The following is a 24,687-nucleotide window of genomic DNA, read 5'->3' as shown; positions in this document are numbered from 1 at the left end:
TATGTTCCGTATTGACTGACCTTCATGTCTTTGTCTCTTTGCTTATTTGAGCTGTTCTTGCCATAATATGGACTTGGTCTTTTACCAAATAGGGCTATCTTCTGTATACCACCCTACCTTGTCACAACACAACTGATTGACTGAAACACATTGAGGAAAGAAATTCAACTAATTATTTTAAGAAGGCACACCTGTTAATTGAAATGCATTCCAGGTGACTACCTCATGAAGCTGGTTGAGAGAATGCCAAGAGTGTGCAAAGCTGTCATCAAGGCAAAAGGGTGGCTACTTTGAAAAATCTTAAAATATATTTTGATTTCGTAACTACACGATTCCATATGTTCTCATAGTAACAGAAAAACCCTTGAACGAGTAGGTGTTCTAAAACTTTTGACCGGTAGTGTATGTATGTATGTATTTATGGTGGTGCTGTGGTTTGTTGAGATGCAAAACACATTTCCCCGAAAGGGACACAATACAGAAATGATTATTATTCAGCTGAAGGGCTGGAATGGAGGCACACAGACAGCTCTCTCCCTATTTACAATAGACCTTGATGCAAGACTAAAACCAACTAGACTTGCTCTGCCAGTGTAAGCCACATGTCACAATGGAGACCACAAAGCAAAACACACAGGTCTGATTTCATTGTGGAAGACTAATTATTTACTTTTAAAAAGACAGTCATTCAGTGGGCACGTCAAAAAAGGCATTTGTTATATTTAGTAAATAAAATTAGTTATTTCACTCAGCATTTACCATACAGCCATTACATACACTAATTTTAACTTATTAAAAATTAACTGGTCATTTAATACGGACTAAAATAACACCGACATGGATTCATAAGTCATTATTAACTACTACAAAACACAATCATTCTCGACGAAAACAAATTACGTCAAACCCCACATCTGCTCCTAGAGTGCAAACGCATCACTACGACAACTCAACTGGCACAGACACTCGCTCGAGCTGAGGCACATAACGAGCTGAGGCACATAACGAGCTGAGGCACATAACGAGCTGAGGCACATAACGAGCTGAGGCACATAACGAGCTGAGGCACATAACGAGCTGAGGCACATAACGAGCTGAGGCACATAACGAGCTGAGGCACATAACGAGCTGTGGCACATAACGAGCTGTGGCACATAACGAGCTGAGGCACATAACGAGCTGAGGCACATAACGAGCTGAGGTATTTGTGTTTCCAAACCACACTATGGTCACATTAGTATTTTCATTTCGTTACAACCCTGTTATATTGCAGAGACTCAGGATCCAGTCATGAGCAATACTGCGTTTTAGTGACCGCCCGTGGGGCACACCACTGGTCACCGCCTGTGGGGCACACCACTGGTCACCGCCTGTGGGGCACACCACTGGTCACCGCCTGTGGGGCGCACCACTGGTCACCGCCTGTGGGGCGCACCACTGATCACATCGAATACAGTCAACATTTAAATAGTGGAGCTCGGGAGACTGTCCTGTCAAGGCCAGAGCGACTCAGCTGTTGATCACATCAGTTTAAATTTGAGATGTGGGCTTTTAATAGCCTGGGTTACCAGTCTATTTGTACTGCTATTTTGCCAGTCTTGTCATGGCAAACAGTTGACATGAAACACAGATCTGGGCCCAGGCTAAAGCTTTACACGCCATCTTAGTAAATTAGAGATGTAATCCTTGAACAAGGCTTTGCAAGTTCAGTCATGATTGTTTGACTGACTGTTGAACAGGTTGCCATACAGAGAGATAGATATATCTATCTTATATATACACACACACACACACACACAAACTAAATTCTTTGAAACAATTCGACTACAGTTTCAGTGCATCTGTTCTGTATGTAAAGTCTTTTTTATTTTTATTCAGGAATGCCAAGTGGTTATATGTTGAAAGTCTTTTGAGTTCTAGAATGTGGTTCTAGAATGTGGTTCTAGAGTCGAAGCTGTTCCGTGTCGTCTTTGAGTGTTTGCGACTCCTGGGTGATGGGACCTCCCTCGCGGGTCTGGCCCAGGGATGATGCGATGACATCCACCGCCATGGAAGCGGTGCTCGCCACCGCCCTCACGACTCGCCCCCAGGGCTGGGTTGACCTCAACAAGGTCCATCACCGACAACAACCCTGGAGATTAGACAAACAATCTATTAAGTTTCAGTTTCTTTTTTTTTGTAGAATGTTGCAGACAGAAAATGTACTTCAAAGAATGTTACATATTGAAATGTTACTTCATAGAAGACTGTTCTTATCGTACCAACAGCATAACGATATAAACCACTCATGCAATGCAATAACTATTCTCATCCTACCAAGAGTTGCATAGCTTAGAAAAGTTTAAGTTTAATGACAGACCTACCCCCATAATTTCTTATAAATGTATCATTACAGTGTTCCTGTGTTATGGATCATTACAGCATGCCCTAACATACCTGTGTTGTGGATCTCCTCTGTGATCCAGATTCCTTCTCTGTAGGTCAGACCTCCGTTTACTGGTGTTCCTGTGGCCGGGGCCAAAGATGGGTCCATCGCATCAATGTCAAAACTCAGATGAATCGGCCGCTGCTTCCTATTGGACAAGAGGAGAAGACAATAAGTGTTCAGAATACAGTTCAGTGAATCAATCCACTTTCAACTCAAATTCATCGGTCGCCTGAACACGCTCCAACCAGTCGCCTGAACACATGTATGGGGCCTAATGTAATTGACATAACGAAAGGCTCAAAGTCAGTCATACAGTAAGCTGCTTAGTTAGTTTATAACATCACTCCTTAATCTTTAACAGTAATTCAATGACCTTGACAAGAGGTGGTCGAAAGTGACTTCCATGACTCTCTGGATGCCGAGCCTGTCGATGTCTCTCATTGTGAAGTACTGGACACCCAAGTCCTTCAGGGTGTCGCTGTGAGGAGAAAGGAGAGTAGAATGGGTGTCCGGAAGTGTATTTTAAAAACAGGTGGAATTATGTGGACAGTTGCATTTTTTCAATTCACATTTAGGTCATTTACCCGACACTCTTATCCATATCAACAACTATCAGGCTACCTGTGTGTACTGCGGAGGCCCGTCAGAATCTTGACCACTTTGGCCAATCAGAAGGAAAAAAAAACGAATTCACTGTATCTGCCTTGAGGATGCTCATAAAACTCCACAGACCTCTCTCTCCTCCTCTCTGCGCACTCTCCGCTCACTCTCTCCTCGCTCTTGCGCAGAGGAACCCAGAACGATATGTGACCACTTGGTTAAGGCAACACCGTTTTGCCTAGGACACCCAAACCAGTGGCCACCGCTAAGTCCAAGGAGCCTGGCCCTCTCTGGAAGTTGCTGTAGCCCTGCCTGGGATAGTTAGCCTTACATTGTCTATTGGTTGAGACACAGGGCCCGTTCTAGCTTGGTATGTCAGGGTGGGAAACTGGAAATGTGAATTGGGCCAATTTAGAGATAGTAAGGCATTTGTACTGAACAAAAATATAAATGCAACAGTTCATAAGGAAATCAGTCAATTGAAATTAATTAATTAGGCCCTAATGACTGGGAATAGAGACGTGCATCTGTTAGACACAGAGACACTACATGTGGACACCTGCGCGTCGAACATCTCATTCTAAAATCATGGGGATTAATATGGAGTTGGTCCCCCCCTTTTCTGCTATAACAGCCTCCACTCTTCTGGGAAGGCTTTCCACTAGATGGGGTTGAGGTCAGGGCTCTGTGCAGGCCGGTCAAGTTCTTCCACACCGATCTCGACAAACCATTTCTGTATTGACCTCACTTTGTGCAAGGAGGCATTGTCATGCTGAAACTGGAAAGGGCCTTCCCTGAACTGGTGCCACACATTTGGAAGCACACAATGGTCTAGAATGTCATTGTATGCTGTAGCATTAACATTTCCCTTCACTGGAACTAAGGGGCGTGAACCATGAAAAACAGCCCCAGACCATTATTCCTCCTCCACCAAACTTTACAGTTGGCACTGTGCATTCAGGCAGGTAAAGTTCTCCAGGCATCCGCCAAACCCAGATTCGCCAGACAGTGAAGCGTGATTCATCACTCCAGATGCTGGCACTGTCCAATCAGCAACTTTCACAAAAAAAAAACAAAAAAAAATAGCCTTTTAGTTATTTTACTTAAAATTACATTTTATCAAGATCTTATTTGCCTATGCCGAAGTCATAATATTATTACTATTATTATTATAATAAATATTAGAGTATCACTTCTCACAACGGTGCTCTTTTAGTAAAGTTTGATCAAATCTGAATCAATGTCTTGCACGATCACATAATTATTCATTCATATATTTTACATAATAGAACTGTATATACACTAAATACAAGAAAGGCTAATTGTCACGTTCTGACCTTAGTTCTTTTATTATGGAGTTGGACCCCCACCCTTTGCTGCTATAACAGCCTCCACTTTTCAGGGAAGTAATTTTCAGGGAAGGGAAGTCCTTTTGTTAGGTCTTTGTTTTAGTATGGTCAGGGCGTGAGTTGGGTGGGTAATCTATGTTCCTTTTTCTATGTTTTGGGATTTCTGTGTTTGGCCTGGTATTGTTCTCAATCAGAGGCAGCTGTTTATCGTTGTCCCTGATTTGAGAACCATACTTAGGTAGCCTGGTTTCACGTTTGAGTTGTGGGTGATTGTTTTTCTGTTGTGTGTCTGCACCAGACAGAACTGTTTTCGGTTGTTTCTCTGTGTTATTTCGTTATCTCCGTGTTCATTTTAATAAATATGAACACGTACCACGCTGCACCTTGGTCCTCACCTTCATCCACCAACAACGGCCGTTACACTAATAGTTAACACCATCTGCTCACCAAACAGTCATTCAATAACATTTAAATGCCTATTCCCATGAAACTGAATGTGATCAATCAACTGTATATCAACTGTATAATAATTATCATTCCGTTTGGACGGTTAAAACATGAAGAATTATCATTCACGATTGACAGTGATGGCCTATTTTGAAACGAGGTAGCCTTTGCCTAACCTGGTGTTTGAGGGTATGAAACATTTTAATTTCTCTTTAGACAATCGCCTGTGTGTGGGCATAGCCACACCTTGCAATTGGTGGACACATCTTTCAAATCATATTCTATATTCAATAGACCACATGTCATATTCTATATTCAATAGCTACATCTGTCATATTCTATATTCAATAGACTACATCTGTCATATTCTATATTCAATAGCTACGTCTGTCATATTCTATATTCAATAGGCTACATCTGTCATATTCTATATTCAATAGGCTACATCTGTCATATTCTATATTCAATAGCTACATCTGTCATATTCTATATTCAATAGACTACATCTGTCATATTCTATATTCAATAGACTACATCTGTCATATTCAATAGACTACATCTGTCATATTCTATATTCAATAGCTACGTCTGTCATATTCTATATTCAATAGGCTGTCTGTCATATTCTATATTCAATAGGCTACATCTGTCATATTCTATATTCAATAGGCTACATCTGTCATATTCTATATTCAATAGGCTACATCTGTCATATTCTATATTCAATAGGCTACATCTGTCATATTCTATATTCAAGACTACATCTGTCATATTCTATATTCAATAGCTACATCTGTCATATTCTATAATGATAGGCTATTCAATAGGCTACGTCTGTCATATTCTATATTCAATAGGCTACATCTGTCATATTCTATATTCAATAGGCTACATCTGTCATATTCTATATTCAATAGGCTACATCTGTCATATTCTATATTCAATAGGCTACATCTGTCATATTCTATATTCAATAGGCTACATCTGTCATATTCTATATTCAATAGACTACATCTGTCATATTCTATATTCAATAGGCTACATCTGTCATATTCTATATTCAATAGACTACATCTGTCATATTCTATAATGATAGGCTATTCAATAGGCTACGTCTGTCATATTCTATATTCAATAGACTACGTCTGTCATATTCTATAATGATAGGCTATTCAATAGACCACATCTGCTACATCTGTCATATAAACTTTGCCGAAATTATGATGTCATTTACATTTTGTTTGCGCGTCATATTCAATCTCACCTCAAAACAATAACTTATAAGCAGTGGTGTATAGCTAAGTATACCTATAAGAAATATAGGATGTGTCCAACACATTAGATCCAGCTATGTATTTGGTTTGCTAACTTGCTAGCTAAGTGGCTGTATGTCAAGATCAAGCCTGTCATATTCATGGTGACAGCAGAGACATTCAATCCCCTTCCTTGGATCGAGATTAGTTTGAATACCAGACTCTTTCGCTGAAGTTCCACTCCGTATGTTGCCAAAGATACTGGCTTTTTGGCAATCTCAACATTCAATACGCGCTGGATTTACAGTGGAGTTGCTCATTGGTTGTTGGAAATAACATTAATATTTTCTATGACAACATGTGGAGCCTCAAATAGAATTAGAACAAAGTAAAGAACAAACATTTAGCTGTTAGCTAGTTACAGCCAGGTACAGTGGGGAGAACAAGTATTTGATACACTGCCGATTTTGCAGGTTTTCCTACTTACAAATCATCTAGAGGTCTGTAATATTTATTATAGGTACACTTCAACTGTGAGAGACAGACTCTAAAACCAAAATTCAGACAATCACATTGTGTGATTTTTAAGTAATTCATTTGCATTTTATTGACCATGACCAGCCTTTCAAAGCAGTTCACGGCTACAGACGTGAGTGCTTCAGGTCGGTAGTCATTTAGGCAGGTTGCCTTCGCTTTCTTGGGCACAGGGACAATGGTGGTCTGCTTGAATCGTGTAGGTATTACAGACTGGGTCAGGTTGAGACATGTAGGTATTACAGACTGGGTGAGACATGTAGGTATTACAGACTGGGGGTGAGACATGTAGGTATTACAGACTGGGTCAGGTTGAGACATGTAGGTACAGACTGGGTCATTGAGACATTACAGACTGGGTCAGGGAGAGACATGTAGGTATTACAGACTGGGTCAGGTTGAGACATGTAGGTATTACAGACTGGGTCAGGTTGAGACATGTAGGTATTACAGACTGGGTCAGGGAGAGACATGTAGGTATTACAGACTGGGTCAGGTTGAGACATGTAGGACAGACTGGGTGTGAGGTATTACAGACTGGGTCAGGTTGGAGACATGTAGGTATTACAGACTGGGTCAGGACATTACAGACTGGGTCAGGTTGAGACATGTAGGTATTACAGACTGGGTCAGGTTGAGACATGGGTCAGACTGGGTTGAGACATGTAGGTATTACAGACTGGGTCAGGGAGAGACATGTAGGTATTACAGACTGGGTCAGGGAGAGACATGTAGGTATTACAGACTGGGTCAGGTTGAGACATGTAGGACAGACTGGGTCAGGTTGAGACATGTAGGTATTACAGACTGGGTCAGGTTGAGACATGTAGGTATTACAGACTGGGTCAGGTTGAGACATGTAGGTATTACAGACTGGGTCAGGTTGAGACATGTAGGTATTACAGACTGGGTCAGGTTGAGACATGTAGGTATTACAGATGTAGACATGTATTACAGACATGGGACAGGTCAGGTTGAGACATGTAGGTATTACAGACTGGGGGTCATGTAGGTATTACAGACTGGGTCAGGTTGAGACATGTACAGAGGTCAGGGAGAGGTTGAGACATGTAGGTATTACAGACTGGGTCAGGGACAGGTTGAAAATGTCAGTATAGTAAAGGTGTTCTAGAGTATTTTTTGTCAGGTTGCACATGTGACATGCTGGTAGAAATGAGGTAAAACAGATTGAAGTTAGCCTGCATTAAAGTCTACGGCCACTAGGAGTGCAGCTTCTGGATGAGCATTTTCTTGTTTGCTTATGGCCTAATACAGCTCGTTGATTGCAGTCTTAGTGCCAGCATCGGTCTGTGGTGGTAAATAGACTGCTACGAAAAATATAGATGAGAAATCTCTTGGTAGATAGTGTGATCTACAGCTTATCATGAGGTAGTCTACCTCAGGCGAGCAATACATCGAGACTTACTTAATATTAGACGTCGCACACCAGCTGTGATTTACCAATAGACACACCATCACCCCTCCACACCCCTTGCCAGACGTGCCCGTTCTGTCCTGCCGATGCAGATCCCAGCTAACTGTACATTATCCATGTCTTCGTTCAGCCACGACTCAGTTTAACAGAAGATATGACCGTTTTTAATGACCTGTTGGTAGGATAGTCTTGAACGGAGCTCATCCAGTTTATTCTCCAGTGATTGCACGTTGGCCAATAGGATGGACGGTCGAGGCCGGTTACCCACTCGCCGACAAATTCTCACAGAGATGGTATGAACATCTAGATACTGCCCAACCTTAGTATACTGTGGGTGTGACAGTGGTATGTGGTTGAATGCACCAAGTTCAACTATAAGTCGCTCTGGATAAGAGCTCAGTCTGCTAATTGTTATGTATTTATTTCACCTTTATTTAACCAGGTAGGCAAGTTGAGAACAAGTTCTCATTTACAATTGCGACCCTGACCAAGATAAAGCAAAGCAGTTCGACACATACAACAGAGTTACACATGGAGTAAAACAAACATAGTCAATAATACAGTAGAAAAATAAGTCTATATACACACACAATAATATACAAAATGACTAAAATGTCAAATGTAATGTGTTTTAACTGTGTTATAAATCGTAGTGTACAGACTTGGAGTGTACTTACTACTCTCCAGGATCGACGTCTCTCAGGCCAATGTAGACCAGGTCCTTAGCCGACAGGAAGGGCTTCACCCAGCTGAACCCTGGCAGCTCTGGCATCTACAGAAACAACAACAACAGATAACAGGTCAGTATCAGAGGGAGAGCAGTAAGGCTGTAGTGAGAACATAGCCTGGTATCCAGATCTGTTAGTGACCATAGAGTTGGCTATACAGCACTAACAGATCTGGATACCAGGCCATATTCTCCCTACAGCCTTAGTTTTTACATTTACATTTAAGTCATTTAGCAGACTTATCCAGAGCGACTTACAAATTGGTGAATTCACCTTCTGACATCCAGTGGAACAGCCACTTTACAATAGTGCATCTAAATCATTAATGAGAAGGATTACTTATCCTATCCTAGGCTTATGACCATAGAGTTGGCTATACAGCACTATGGCTGTAGTGAGAACATAGCCTGGTATCCAGATCTGTTAGTGACCATAGAGTTGACTATACAGCACTAACAGATCTGGATACCAGGCTATATTCTCCCTACAGCCTTAGTGACCATAGAGTTGGCTATACAGCACTAAGGCTGTAGGGAGAATATAGCCTGGTATCCAGATCTGTTAGTGCTGTATAGCCAACTCTATGGTCACACTAGGGAGGCTGTATCCAGTGTTAGAAGCCACTCTATGGTCACTGAGGCTGTAGTGAGAACATAGCCTGGTATACAAAGTGACTACATGTGCAACCTGGCTATACAGCACTATGGTCACTGAGGCTGTAGGGAGAATATAGCCTGGTATCCAGATCTGCTAGTGCTGTATAGCCAACTCTATGGTCACTGAGGCCACGGGGGGAACCACTTGGACATGACACCTTCATTTGAAACCCACAGACTTCCGGTGGCTACCCAGGCAACCAGAGACGTAAGCATGGCCTGGCGTTAGGGGGATCAGGATAGTGAGAATGTCTACCAAACTCCTCTATCATCTCACCTTGTTCTGCAGCTCTTTCAGCATAAAGGCAACCGACTGTCCGTGGAGGTTCCCTGAGGGCGAGGTGAGGGGCGTGTTTATGTCAGCGTGGGCGCGACCCAGACCAGACACAGGTCAGGACACTGCCGGGCGTGGCCTTCCACTGAACCAATGGCCAGGCTGCGAGGGGGAGAGATCAGGAAGGGGGTTAGAATCCAATCTCCTTCCACTGAACCAATGGCCAGGCTGCGGGGGGAGAGATCAGGAAGGGGTTAGAATCCAATCTCCTTCCACTGAACCAATGGCCAGGCTGCGGGGGAGAGATCAGGAAGGGGGTTAGAATCCAATCTCCATTATTAATAGATTTTAATAATACATTCTGTGATAAACCTGTTGCCACTATGTTTATATTCAACCTTTATTTAAATAGGCAAGTCAGTTCAGAACAAATTCCTATTTTACAATGACGGCCTAAAGCGGCCAAACCCTCCCCTTTATTAACCTTTATTTTACCAGGCAAGTCAGTTAAGAACAAATTCTTATTTGTTATGACGGCCTAGGAACAGCGGGTTAACTGGCCTAGGAACAGTGGGGTTAACTGGTCTAGGAACAGCGGGTTAACTGGCCTAGGAACAGCGGGTTAACTGGCCTAGGAACAGCGGGTTAACTGGCCTAGGAACAGCGGGGTTAACTGGTCTAGGAACAGCGGGTTAACTGGCCTAGGAACAGCGGGTTAACTGCCTTGTTCAGGGGCAGAACGACAGATTTTTACCTAGTCAGTTCGGGGGATTCGAACTTTCAATCTTTGGTTACAAGTCCAACGCTCTAACCACTAGGCTACCTGCCGCCCTAACCCGGCCAACCCCCCCCCCCCACCCGTATGACGCTGGGCCAATTGTGTGCCGACCCCATGTCTAAGGTCCTAAGCCTGCCTAATTTCCTAACACTGTCAATGTTGCTAAAATATGTTGCTAAAATAACAATACCGTGTTGGTTCTCTGAGAGCATGAAGGGGTTGTTGTTGTGGTGGTATGTACCTGTGGTCTCCTCCCAGCAGGATGGTAGTGTGTCCAGCTCCCACAGCGTTGCTGACGGCCCCTGACAGCAGTTTGTTAGCTCTGCCCACAGTGCGAGGGAAGGGGACGTGCATGTAGGGCTCGTCCTTCTCCAGATACTGGAAGCTCAGGTCTCCAAAGTCATGCACTGGGTAATCTGCACAAGGAAATAAAAGGTACGGGTTTACTACACACTGGCTTAATTCAACAGCAAATGGTATGGATGAAATGGAGCATGAATGGTAATGTAGCAGATGGCTTAGTGCAGCTGGAAGTACTGTGTCCCCAGATCCTGAGAGCTAGAAGTACTGTGGCCCCAGATCCTGAGAGCTAGAAGTACTGTGGCCCCAGATCCTGAGAGCTAGAAGTACTGTGGCCCCAGATCCTGAGAGCTAGAAGTACTGTGTCCCCAGATCCTGAGAGCTAGAAGTACTGTGGCCCCAGATCCTGAGAGCTAGAAGTACTGTGTCCCCAGATCCTGAGAGCTAGAAGTACTGTGTCCCCAGATCCTGAGAGCTAGAAGTACTGTGTCCCCAGATCCTGAGAGCTAGAAGTACTGTGTCCCCAGATCCTGAGAGCTAGAAGTACTGTGTCCCCAGATCCTGAGAGCTAGAAGTACTGTGTCCCCAGATCCTGAGAGCTAGAAGTACTGCGTCCCCAGATCCTGAGAGCTAGAAGTACTGCGTCCCCAGATCCCGAGAGCTAGAAGTACTGCGTCCCCAGATCCTGAGAGCTAGAAGTACTGTGTCCCCAGATCCTGAGAGCCAGAAGTACTGTGTCCCCAGATCCTGAGAGCTAGAAGTACTGTGTCCCCAGATCCTGAGAGCTAGAAGTACTGTGTCCCCAGATCCTGAGAGCTAGAAGTACTGTGTCCCCAGATCCTGAGAGCTAGAAGTACTGTGTCCCCAGATCCTGAGAGCTAGAAGTACTGTGTCCCCAGATCCTGAGAGCTAGAAGTACTGTGTCCCCAGATCCTGAGAGCTAGAAGTACTGTGTCCCCAGATCTTGAGAGCTAGACTGTGTCCCCAGTACTGTGTCCCCAGATCTTGAGAGCTAGAAGTACTGTGTCCCCTGATCCTGAGAGCTAGAAGTACTGTGGCCCCAGATCCTGAGAGCTAGAAGTACTGTGGCCCCAGATCCTGAGAGCCAGAAGTACTGTGGCCCCAGATCCTGAGAGCCAGAAGTACTGTGGCCCCAGATCCTGAGAGCCAGAAGTACTGTGGCCCCAGATCCTGAGAGCCAGAAGTACTGTGGCCCCAGATTAATGAATGGCTTTGGCCAGTTAGTGCCCCAGTTTGTCAGCGCAGAATTTCCACTGTCACATTAAGCGTTGGGTAGGCTACATGTCTTTGAGGCATTAGTTCAACTCTTTCTCCATGCTCTGATGTCCAATCCCCTTTAGCCTGGCTCTCCTCACACACCCCTCTCCTATCATCTCTGATGTCCAATCCCCTTTAGCCTGGCTCTCCTCACACACCCCTCTCCTATCATCTCTGATGTCCAATCCCCTTTACCCTGGCTCTCCTCACACACCCCTCTCCTATCATCTTTGATTGACGAGGTGTAGTCATTCAATCCGTTTGCTGGAACCGCTGTCTGTCTGACTGGGCACTACTTTCCACGTGTCCCATTTCCCATGTGTGTCCTCTCAGGTTTCTCCAAGACCAGATCACCCTCTGATACCACGGCAACGGCAGAGTAAACAGAGGAATTTCTCCAGAAAGTGGGCTGCACCGACGCTACTGGTATTGGCACCTCGGACTAATGGACTTATGAGTTGAAGTAAACAAGACATTTGAGGCTCCACTTGTAGGTGACAATGTTCCATTTGATAGCGGTGTCGTGTCACTCTGCTGGTTGGGAGGGGACCAATGTGGTGCCCCAAAACCATCTAAGACAGGGGTGGAAAACTCCAGTCCTCAGGGGCCAGAGTAGTGTCACACACACACACACCCCCCATTCTTAGAAATCACAGCTGATTGAACTAATTGCATTCTAAACTGAAGATCATGAATATTTGATTATTGGAGTCAGGTGTGTTGGCTGGAGCAAAAGGTTCACACCAATCAGGTCCCCTTGGGGACTGGAATTGCTCTCCCTGATCTAAGATCTCTTCCCATGTTACCATCTTCGACCCCTGGACAGGAATAGCTCAACCCGGTGCCTCTCTGTTAATGTAAATCATAATCTAATACGTTTTTGAACTTGACTCAATGTCAGTGATATTTAATGCAGTTGACAGGGCTAGAGTTTCCCTTCTTGGCAAGTGCACAATGTCTGATCATCTCAGCTATAAGGAGGATACAATTTATAGTCTCCCTGTTGCTACAATGGCATCAGCAGAAGTAAGGCTATTACTTTCCATACTTTTGTTTTGAATTAACTGCCTATTTTAGCCGTTTGAAGTCCACTTTTAGAGACAACTGAAATAGCACCATATGTACATGCTTGGGCACAGCAGGAGATGTCTATAGAAAGCTTTGGACTAGACTATAGGCCATACTCAAAGATGAGTAAAATGGAACATTTCGTTCCCAGGGAGCTGCAAATTACAATTGAGGCCCATCCAGACTAGGCCTAACACTACACCTACAACTAGGCTAGATCAAAGGTTTTAGGCTAGTATCTTCATAAAATGATCGGGTTTCTTAAAGACTATGGAGGTTTGATGTCTTTACAAAAGAGTATGTCAGTCGTCTACATCCAACAAAGGGGGAAAAAAATGGCCATCTAAAGATAAGCTTCTCGTATTACACCGACGGCCGGCCACAGGAACCGTCGATTGCGTAACTGGCTAGAAACTGACAAGAAGCTCCGTTGTCCTGCCTCGAGCGCTCTCCAGCTGAGTGCTCAGGGACACAAGCCGAGCTACGATTACAGGGACATGACTTGCACATTCCAGAACTGAACCTCTAATTGAAGTTTAAAGCTTTATTATGAGATTGTTTGTGTGTGATAAATATCCACTCTGGGACATCCCAGTCCTCTTTATGTTTATGAATTGATAATAATCTACTGGTTTAGAAGGGTAACCTAGTTGCCTGACGAAAAGAGTGCGTATCTTTGCTCAGACCGGTCCCCATTCTCGCCTGGCAGATGGGTTGTCTGTCACATTAACAATGTTTCTAGACTAACCAACTAACTGACCAACACAGTCTCACAATCAATTCGTGCATATATGTACAAAATGCATTTCAGCAAATTTCGTGCGTTTTTGTCTGGCTTAATTCGTGAGGATGGGCTGAACTGACGCATTAACATGGCCCGTTTAGCTGATAAATAGCCGTTCAATGGGGGCTTCCTAGCCTAGCCTGATAGGTTTCTCTTCATCACAATTAGGATCTGACCACATAATTAATATGTATGACTTGATCATAATCCATTGGTTTAGAAGTGGCAGCATTTTGTCTGACGAAATGTGTGCCCCTCCTTGCTCAGATTTGTCAATGGTCGTTAAAAAAAGCCCGTGGTTCTCTGGATTGAAACCCGCAGTCTGGGTGTTTACTGTCATACGGAGCCGGCTGTGTGATGCAGTCTCGCAGTTACTCACAAAAAAACAAAAAGTTCTTTCAAGCATTCAAGGCAGCGATAGGGCCCCCTATTCAACTATGATAGGCAGAAGTGGACAAAGGGAAGGCTGCAATGGGAGGAGAGCATTTGTTTTTCGGAGAAAGCTCTGTTCATGCCGGTCCCGGGAACGGTTGATTGCATAACTGACTGTACAGTTGACGACGGCAGACTTGCCCATCCTTTCTCGCCGGTGTGACCCAATAAAACCGTTCTTTTAATTACAAGAACGTTATCCTTTTAGACAACAAAAATAAATAAATCTGTGTTGATCGCCAGCATTCAAGGTCTGAGCAATACCTGTGTTTGATTTCGTTGTTTGACAATATTAGACAATACACACTTATGTTAAAGACTGCCGTAACACATAGCCCAATGCTTTACTTCCGAGAACTGAATGACTCGGGGAAGCAGCTCGTGCATGAATCATTATCCTATTTTAGGGTTAGAATAAGTATTACCAGATCATTTTAGTTCAACGGTACATTTAGCAGTTTGTTTTTAACACATTAATAAGATGTTCCATCACTTACCCAGATTTGAAAGCCTCTCGATCAGACCGGCATCCCTGATGGCTTTGGGTCCATGTTCCACCCCTCTCCTTTTCTAAAGAAAAATAACAGCAAAGTTCAATAATTCTGGTAAAAGAAATAACCTTATATAAATAGCAATTTAAAACGAATGGTTTCTAATAGGATGAGCTTTTTCCTTACCTGTCCTTTTGAGAATGGTGCTCCTAAAACAGCCACTGAATGCGCTCTGCTCTGACAGGTATTGTTGAGTTGAGTCCGTAGAAGACGACGCAGTGGCCCTCTTAAAGCCATTTTAAAATCTATTTAATTTATCAATTGACTTCAAAATAATTTATAACAACCGTTTAACGACCAAGACTGAGATTCAAACGTGGATTCAAACGCTCTTCTTGTAGGATCCCACTCTGACGATGGTGACGCTTTGACGTGAGCGCACGTCGGGGGGATGGTTTTATGCTCTTATGATTTCATTAATATTCATGAGGGGATGAATGGCGGCCAGGATTAAGAGCAAGATCAACTGAAATTTGTTTCTAAATACCTTGTAGAGTTTGAAAATATTTTAACCCCATATCATATGCAAATTCACCCAATGCCATGCGTTAAATCTGAAAACACAATCATTAATTCTGTGTCCTTATTCATAAATCCCGTTACCTCATGAAGGAAGACATGCGTCAATACTGTAAACGACGCCTCCGAACTAGCCAATGAGATGTATCCAATAGATGGGTTTGTTCCAAAGGCGTGTCTTGTGTTTCCAAAATGCACCCATTGGCCCGCAATTTCTAAGGGGCAGACATTTTTTAAATGTTACTTTATTTAAATTGGCAAGTCAGTTAAGAACAAATTATTATTTACAATGACAGCCTAGGAAGGTTGACCTAGTAACCGAAAGGTTGCAAGTTCATATCCTGAGCTGACATGGTACAAATCTGTCGTTCTGCCCCTGAACAGGCAGTTAACCCACTGTTCCTAGGCCGTCATTGAAAATAAGAATTTGTTATTAACTGACTTGCCTAGTTAAATAAAGGTAAAACAAACAGTGTGTTAACTGCCCTGTTCAGGGGCAGAACGACTGATTTTTACCTTGTCAGCTCTGGGATTCGACCATGCAACCTTTCGGTTACTAGTCCAACGCTCGAAGCTACCTGCCGCCCCGAAATTCCACATAGACAGCAAACCGTGGTTGACAAATGTGTTGCTTAACCTGGATGTCTGCCTTCCATAATAGTTCAAAACACAGCCTATCAGATGTCAGCTTGCACCCCATGTTTACATGTAAGTGACTATAAACGACGTGCCTTACTAGTGGCTATTCTGCCTTCCCCTAAAAATAGTTTGGTAGGCTATAGGTATAGCCTAAGGTCCAAGGCTTCTTGAAATATTAATATATTATTTGAATAGAATAACTCAAATTTTTTCCCTCAAGGAAACTTATTTTTGGAGTGGTTCAGAAAATGAATAAATAACATAAACATAGTAGCTAGGTTAACATAAAAACAAACAAAACAGTGCTTGTGCCGCTCTCCATTGTGATGGCTGGGCCGGTGTCGCTGTTCATTTGATAAGGAGAGTTTATGCTGTGCGGTAGCCCCCCATAGGCTAGTATAGGCATTGGCTTACAAATGTTATATTGAAAAATAGAATTGAACAGAAAGTAACACACCAATTGCCAAAAATCAAATACAGGGTTACAAATACAGTGGTTTGTGTCTGTTATTCTGTGTTGTGTTATCTGTTTGAGAACTGCTTGAGCAAAAAACAAACAGGCTTATTTTGGTAGAGTAATATACATATACATTTCTGTCGACCTCAAGCGTTGAAAAATATTAACACTATTTTTAAAATAAAAAAACATATCCCACAATGCATTGCGAAAAACATCATTTTTTTAGCGGCATAACGTAGCTAGCAAATTAGCTATCGAAGACAGATAAAATATTGTTCATTAAAGGTTATACAAGGTTACAGTGTGTGTGTATACGTCGCCCGGTTTCAGGTATGTACATCGCACTCTTTTAGCAAAAGTTTATAAACGTTAGAATAGCTAGCAAGTTAGCAACATTTAGTTAGTTAGCCAGCTAGCTCTTTAGCTACATTGGTAGCTTCAGTAGCTTAACTAACGATGGCCAATAGGAAGTGTGTAATAGAAAGAGCTTATTCTATTAAATTCTATTAACTAGGCAGCCAGTTGGCCTACAACATTTAACTTCATTGGTGTAATTGTTTAATGTCAATTGTAGGTAATATAGGCTAACCAAACACCCAGTTTAGCTGTTAACTAAGCTAGCCTAGCTAGCTACCTCCGCAGGCCAGAATGTATTCATGGGTTCCCCCATGCCATGGTAATCCTTGAACCTGTTCTTCCTTTACATTTAATTTTCCAGGTCACTGCACCCACCTCCCAAGATGTCGTACCCCCCTCACCTGAACCGCCTCCCCCAGTTGCCCCCCGGGATTTGCCCTCCCCAATTCGCTGGTTTCCCCCAGGGAGTCCCAGCAGGTGAGAAACATTTTAGTCTGAGTGATCAAACTGGAGGTAATCCGAGGCCTCTGCTACCAGAAACCTTTTCAGTTTTCTAATTATTTATTGCTATGTTGATTAAAGGCATCTCGCGTGCATTGATCTGATCTTCTGTTATATACTATTGCAATGCCTTAAAGGCCAGATCAATGCCAGTGGTCTGGACAGACCATAATATTGTGACAATAATGATGAACACCAAGATTCCAAAGAAACCCCCAAGGATTGTGGTCAATATACATTAAAAAAAAAATAATGTTTTAATCATATGCAATTTTAAAATTGGCTGTTGAACCCTGGGAGCTGATTTATCTAGAGGATGATTTAAATCACACTACAGAATGTTTTATTTATTTGCTCACTGAGGTAATGGACCATCATGCATCAGTAAGAAAAAGTACAGTTGGGGCTCGTCCGTCTCCATGGATTGATGAACTGATGAGGTGTTTTCTCAAAGACATTTGGCAAAAGACTTAGCAGCCAAATCAAAACTAAAAAGACAATTTATAGAATATTATATAATTATGCAGTTAAATTAAATTTAAAGGAGGGGAGAAAAAAAACGTTATTTTATAAAAATGCTTGTATTGATTGTAAAAAGCTATGAAATACAGTGAAGGGCTCACTTGATACATCTATCTCATCATGCCCGTCTTGTGTGGAGGTTGACTGGAAAACTCATTTGCTGAGAGGTAATGTAAACACCAATTCTTCCAAACAAGCTATTGTCCAATGAATTGATGATCATATTATGAGCAATAAGATCTGCTCTTTTAGTCTACAAACGGTGTCAGTGGAGGAGGTGTTAGACCTATTGAAGTCATTACCTGATGGTAAATCTACAGCTTATGATCTTATGGGACAATTATTTTACCTCGCTCTGCTGCTTCCCCAGATTGCAGCTCCACTGAAATTCCTATTTAATTGGTCACTGGAAAAGAGGCAATTTCCAAATGTTTGTCCAATCCCGAAAGACAGCAAAGAACTCATTACTCCTGCCAATAGGTGGGGCATTGGGCATTGGGCACAGCCATGCACTGTTGGACTGCACTGACACCCTCCTGTTCAACTGAGATTCTCATAGTTATGTTACTGTTCAACTGATATTATAGGTGAATGTGACAGGGTTCACTTTGATGGTTTTGATGGAAAGTCTATGTCTTTCACTCAGTGATATAGTGGAGGGTATTGTGAGTAGACATATGGGATTATATGGGGAAAATAATGATCTGATCACAGCCAATCAGAATGCTTATCGCTCAAAAAACATTCCACTGCATTGGTTGACATGCATGATCAGAAGGATAGCTAAATATTTTTTTTTACCAGGAAAGATTCTTAAGCAATTAACACAGGCATTAATTGGGAGGACAAGTAAATTACTGTTCTAAGGTCTGGGGAAAAATGCAACAGGAAGTGACACTAGGAGGTTGCAGATTAGACAGAACAAGGCAGCACGGATTGTTTTAAGGTGGAGACATGGTTCTTCTGTTGCAGTCATGCACAATGCACCTGGGGGGTCATTAATAATTGGAAGGGGAAAAAAACATGCTTATTTTATTTCATAACTCCATTCACAACAGTAGTCCCGTTGGTAAGAGACATTCAGTCAATACTAGGAATAGATTGTACATCAGCTATTTTTAATTGAATATTTTATTTAACGAGGACAAGTCAATTAAGAACAAATTCTTATTTACAATGACGGCGTACACCCCGGGCCAAACCTGGACGACTCTGGGCCAATTGTGCGCCGCCCTACGGGACTCCCAATCACGTCCGGATGTTATACAGCCCGGATGTTATACAGCCCGGATGTTTCTGTTTACCCAGCCAGGAAAGAGAAATAAGACAAATTATTACATTTCTTTTGAATCTAAATTATATTTTATCTGAGCAAACCAGAAACTTTTTTCAATGTATAAAATGCACGTAATTCTTTAGAAGTATTTGTAAAATCAAATACATGTGAAGGTTATGCAGGACTATGGTAGATGAATGAACCAATCTATCTAGTCATAATATTATGTCTGCAGTTTGTAACATTGGGTTATATGTCAACATGTGATTTTGTTGTTGTTGTATTATACATTGTATTTGAATGTTTAACGACTCTTAGAAGATCAGCGCAAAATGAGGACTAAAAGAGATCCTAATAAAATCTTTAAAAAAACACAACTTTTGATGGTCAAGTGCAGTGGTGTATTAGGGAGAGAACCTTGCCAATGTCTTACTGCAGATTCGTCTGACGTGTCTTTGTGTTTTCTTCGAGGTACGCCCATGATTCCAGTCCACATGGGGATTATGACCTCTGCGCCCGCTGTAAGCCTCTACTGCTGCTGTTACACAAACACACAGACATACACACAAACAAATATATATATACACAAATACACACACAAATACACACACACACACACACACACACACACACATACAAATACACACACACACACACACACACAAATACACACACACACACAAATACACACACACAAATACACACACCACACACACACAAATACACACACCACACACACAAATACACACACAAATACACACACCACACACACAAATACACACACACACACACACAAATACACAAACACACAAATACACAAACACACAAATACACACACACACACAAACAAATACACACACACAAATACACACACACACACACAAACAAATACAAATAAACAAACACACACACAATGCACAGACACACAAAACTCCCCTCTCCTAATGTGTATGTTGTATTATTGTATTGCAGGTCATGGTTCCTACCACAGTGTCTATGGTCCAGATGCCTCCTGGCCCTAGGAAGGATCTGAACCTAGTCAGAGTCAAGGAGAACCAGGAGGGGGGCAGTGGAGACCCCACCACCACAGTGTTTGTCGGGAACATCTCAGAGAAGGCTTCAGACATGCTGGTCAGACAACTGTTAGCGGTGAGCACTGAGCAGGGCACGGAAACATGGGATTTAACCTTCTGTTTGTGTTTTATTTGTGTTCTGGGTCCTCTTGAGAGGCTTTTTCTTGCCACTGCTTGGTTTCTAGGCCCGGTTACTTTGTGACAACAGTTTATGTAAAAAAAAAAAGGGCTTTTATAAAGTAGGGTTGTCCACAATACCAGTATTGCGATACGACAATACTCGGTTTTCCATGGCAAAAAAATAAATTTAAGAATGTAGCAGACTAATCTCTCAGCCAATTTGTGAAAATTGAATCAAAGTGAATCTCGTATGTTCCTCAGCCAATTTTTATGAACTCAGTGCGGTTTGCTTAAATCAGTTTTGTGAAGTGTGAACACTCTCTAAAGGAAATCAGACCCTTCAAAAGAGCCCTTGAATGTGAACTGAGATCATCTTGAGAGGCCTTCTGAGTTCGGTACGCTTGAATTCCGCCATCCTGTTTCTTTCCATGTAATATAAAATTACAAAAGAGAAAAAATGGTTCGTGGGAAAGAAACACAAGCTGTTTTTTTTACCTCTTGATACTACCCATCCCGTATCCGGGATCGTGAATACAGCCTCAGGCTCATTAGCATAACGCAACGTTAACGATTTCTGAAAATCGCAAATGAAATGAAAATAATATGCCTGCTCTCAAGCTTAGCCTTTTCTTAACAACACTGTCATCTCAGATTTTCAAAATATGCTTTTGAACCAAAGCAAATCAAGCATTTGTGTAAGAGTATTGCAAGCTAGCTTAGCATTTTGCGTAGCATTTAGCACGCAACATTTTCACAAAAACCAGATAACCAAATAAATAAAATCATTTACCTTTGAAGAACTTCGGATGTTTTCAATGAGGAGACTCTCAGTTACATAGCAAATGTTCAGTTTTTCCTGAAAGAATCTTTGTGTAGGAGAAATCGCTCCGTTTTGTACATCACATTTGGCTACCGAAACGAACCGAAAATTCAGTCACCAAAACGTCAAACTTTTTCCAAATTAACTCCATAATATCGACCGAAACATGGCAAACGTTGTTTAGAATCAATCCTCAAGGTGTTTTTTCACATATCTCTTCATTGATATGCCGTTCGTGGAAGCCTGCTTTCCCTCAGAATCCCATGGAAAAATACCAGCAGCTGAAAATGACGCACCAATTTCGACGGAGGACACCGGGCGGACACCTGGAAAATGTAGTCTCTTATGGTCAATCTTCCAATGATATGCCTACAAATACGTCACAATGCTGCAGACACCTTGGGGAAACGACAGAAAGGGCAGGCTCATTCCTGTCGCATTCACAGCCATATAAGGAGACAATGGAAAACAGAGCCTCAAAAATCCTGCTCATTTCCTGGTTGCAGTTTCATCTTGGTTTTGCCTGTAGCTCATGTTCTGGGGCACTCACAGTCAATATCTTTGCAGTTCTGGAAACTTCAGAGTGTTTTCTTTCCAATTCAATTATATGCATAGTCGAGCATCTTTTTGTGACAAAATATCTTGTTTAAAACGGGAACGTTTTTCATCCAAAAATGAAATAGCGCCCCCAGAGTTTCAAGAGGTTAAATATATATTTTTTTTTACCCCTTTTTCTCCCCAATTTTGTGGTATCCAGTTGTTTTAGTAGCTACTATCTTGTCTCATCGCTACAACTCCCGTATGGGCTCGGGAGAGACGAAGGTTGAAAGTCATGCGTCCTCCGATACACAACCCAACCAGCCGCACTGCTTCTTAACACAGCGCGCATCCAACCCGGAAGCCAGCCGTGTCGGAGGAAACACCGTGCACCTGGCAACCTGGTCAGCGCGCACTACACCCGGCCCGCCACAGGAGTCGCTGGTGCGCGATGAGACAAGTACATCCCTACCGGCCAAACCCTCCCTAACGACGCTATTCCAATTGCTATTCCAATTCCCCACGGACCTCCCGGTTGCGTCCGGTTTCGACAGAGTATGGGCACGAACCCAGAGTCTCTGGTGGCACGCTGGCGTTGCAGTACAGCGCCCTTAACCACTGCGCCACCCGGGAGGCAGTTTTTTTGGGGGGGGGATATTGAATTAAGCGATTGTGAACGGATACATACCAAAAAATATGTGTGGAGTTTTTGACACAATGTTGAGATGATTGGTTTGCATCAGATTTATTTGTTTGTAATAGGTGATCAACAGGCTAAGAGAGCTTCATCAGCTGTTTCAGCTGTCTATTCCGTTTTTGTAGTTTGGATAGTGTGAGAAGACCAATATATTCGGTGAGAATCACGACAGTGTACAAAATCCATGCTTGCTCTTAAAGGGACAGTAGCCTACATTTTGAACGTACAATTTTCAATTACAGCATTATTTAATCTACCTGTATTCTTCTGCTATTTATTCTGTTTCCAGTAATATTTACATGTTAATATGATCTTCTGATTTATAATTATTATATGACATCGTTATATTATTTTCCAAAATGTAAGTTGGTTTATCTCGCTGTCTGATAACACATTCTGATTTAATGGCTTGTCTTGCACTTCTGTAAAATCCCAGAGTGCATTGAGTGAATGTTGGGAGAGAAAAGAAAGAAAAAAATCTTGGTTCCTTTGTAACCATAGCAATGTGAATTCAAAGATGACTCTCTCTCTCTCACAAAAATAGGTGAACTGGCAAAATAGTTGAATCCTTATTCAAAGGCAGTGTGAATACAACGAGAACGGAGTTATTTTTCTTTTTTTTACCCAGAGTTCACTTTTAAAGGGACTTAAAGGGACTTTGTTATTTTAAAGAGGACTGAACACCCAACCTGGTGTATGTAAAATATTGTGTGATATACAGTGCATTTGGGAATATTGATTATTCTATTAATTATATAATATAATAATATTACTATTCTATTAATTATATATTATAATAATATTATTATTCTATTAATTATATAATATATTATAATATAATAATATTATTAATCTACAATGTAGAAAATAGTACAAAATAAAGAAAAACCTTTGAAGGTGTCCAAACTTTTGATTGGTATTGTATGTAAATATGGTATTTCTGCGGGGTTTTATTCATAAATTTGCTAAAATTTCAACAACAAAAAAACTGTTTTTTTGCTTTGTCCTTATAGAAACCAATTAATTTAATCAATTTTAGAATAAGGCTGTAACTCAACAAAATGTGGAGAAAGTTGAGGGGTCTGAATACTTTCTGAAATGCTCTGGGAAGAAAAACAAACGTGTTTGCTACATTGAAAGCATTCCCTGCCACGATTCTCGATTGTGTATCGTGATCCTGGTGTTGTAATAACCCGAAATATATAAAGTCTCTAAACCAATTTGATGGAATGATATTGGATCACTCTGACATTTTGGTCTTTAGTCTCATTTCCCTGTCCTTTCTACCATCCTGTAGAAATGTGGCCTGGTCCTGAGCTGGAAGAGAGTCCAAGGGGCTTCTGGGAAACTGCAAGGTAAAAACAAAACAGGTACAACACTTCTATTATACTTTCCCTCCTTTCCTTGTTATGTTGTTAACCACCGAGCCTGTGTAGTTCCTTTCCTTGTTATGTTGTTAACCACCTGTGAGTCTGTGTAGTTACCGCGGAGCCTGTGAGCGGAGTCTGTGTAGTTACCGCGGAGCCTGTGTAGTTACCGCGGAGCCTGTGTAGTTAGCGCCACGCAAGTTATTTTTATTTCACCTTTATTTAACCAGGTAGGCCAGTTGAGAACAAGTTCTCATTTACAACTGCGACCTGGTCAAGATAAAGCAAAGCAGTGTGAACAGACAACAACACAGTTACACATGGAGTAAAAGTCAAAACCTACAAATGAGGTGAAGATAAGGGAGGTGAGTCAACTCTCTCTCTCTCTCCTAGTACAGTAGAAAAAGTCTATATACTGTGTGCAAATGAGGTGAAGATAAGGGAGGTGACTGTGTACAACTCTCTCTCTCCTCTCCCAGTGACTGTATAAAACCCTCTCTCTCTCTCTCCCAGTGACTGTAAAACCCTCTCTCTCTCTCTCTCTCTCTCTCTCTCTCTCTCTCTCCCTCCCAGTGACTGTAAAACCCTCTCTCTCTCTCTCTCCCAGTGACTGTAAAACCCTCTCTCTCCTCTCTCCCAGTGACTGTATAAAACTCTCTCTCTCTCCCTCCCAGTGACTGTATAAAACTCTCTCTCTCCCTCCCAGTGACTGTATAAACTCTCTCTCTCTCCCAGTGACTGTATAAAACTCTCTCTCTCTCCCTCCCAGTGACTGTATAAAACTCTCTCCTCCCTCCCAGTGACTGTATAAACTCTCTCTCTCTCCCTCCCAGTGACTGTATAAAACTCTCTCTCTCCTCCCTCCCAGTGACTGTATAAAACTCTCCCTCTCTCTCTCCCTCCC

The 24,687-nt window shown here is 42.2% G+C and overlaps 1 protein-coding gene and 1 pseudogene across 1 annotated transcript in view; one reads left to right on the top strand and one right to left on the bottom strand.

The window, feature by feature from the left end:
* Nucleotides 1-1,844: 1,844 nt before the first annotated feature.
* LOC135525462 (arginase-2, mitochondrial-like) lies at nt 1,845-15,724 on the bottom strand (annotated as a pseudogene).
* Nucleotides 15,725-16,720: 996 nt separating this feature from the next.
* The window catches only part of LOC135526877 (RNA-binding protein 25-like), a 58,469-nt gene continuing 50,502 nt past the window's right edge, over nt 16,721-24,687 (top strand). The window contains 5 exon segments of the mRNA XM_064955545.1: nt 16,721-16,843; nt 17,232-17,347; nt 19,641-19,690; nt 20,142-20,318; nt 23,714-23,771. Coding sequence (XP_064811617.1) covers nt 17,254-17,347; nt 19,641-19,690; nt 20,142-20,318; nt 23,714-23,771 — 379 coding nt within the window. The 5' untranslated portion in view covers nt 16,721-16,843; nt 17,232-17,253.

The sequence above is a fragment of the Oncorhynchus masou genome, chromosome 32 (genome assembly GCF_036934945.1).
Source record: "Oncorhynchus masou masou isolate Uvic2021 chromosome 32, UVic_Omas_1.1, whole genome shotgun sequence".
Lineage (NCBI taxonomy): Eukaryota > Metazoa > Chordata > Actinopteri > Salmoniformes > Salmonidae > Oncorhynchus > Oncorhynchus masou.
This window is presented reverse-complemented; position numbering and strand designations above follow the sequence as displayed.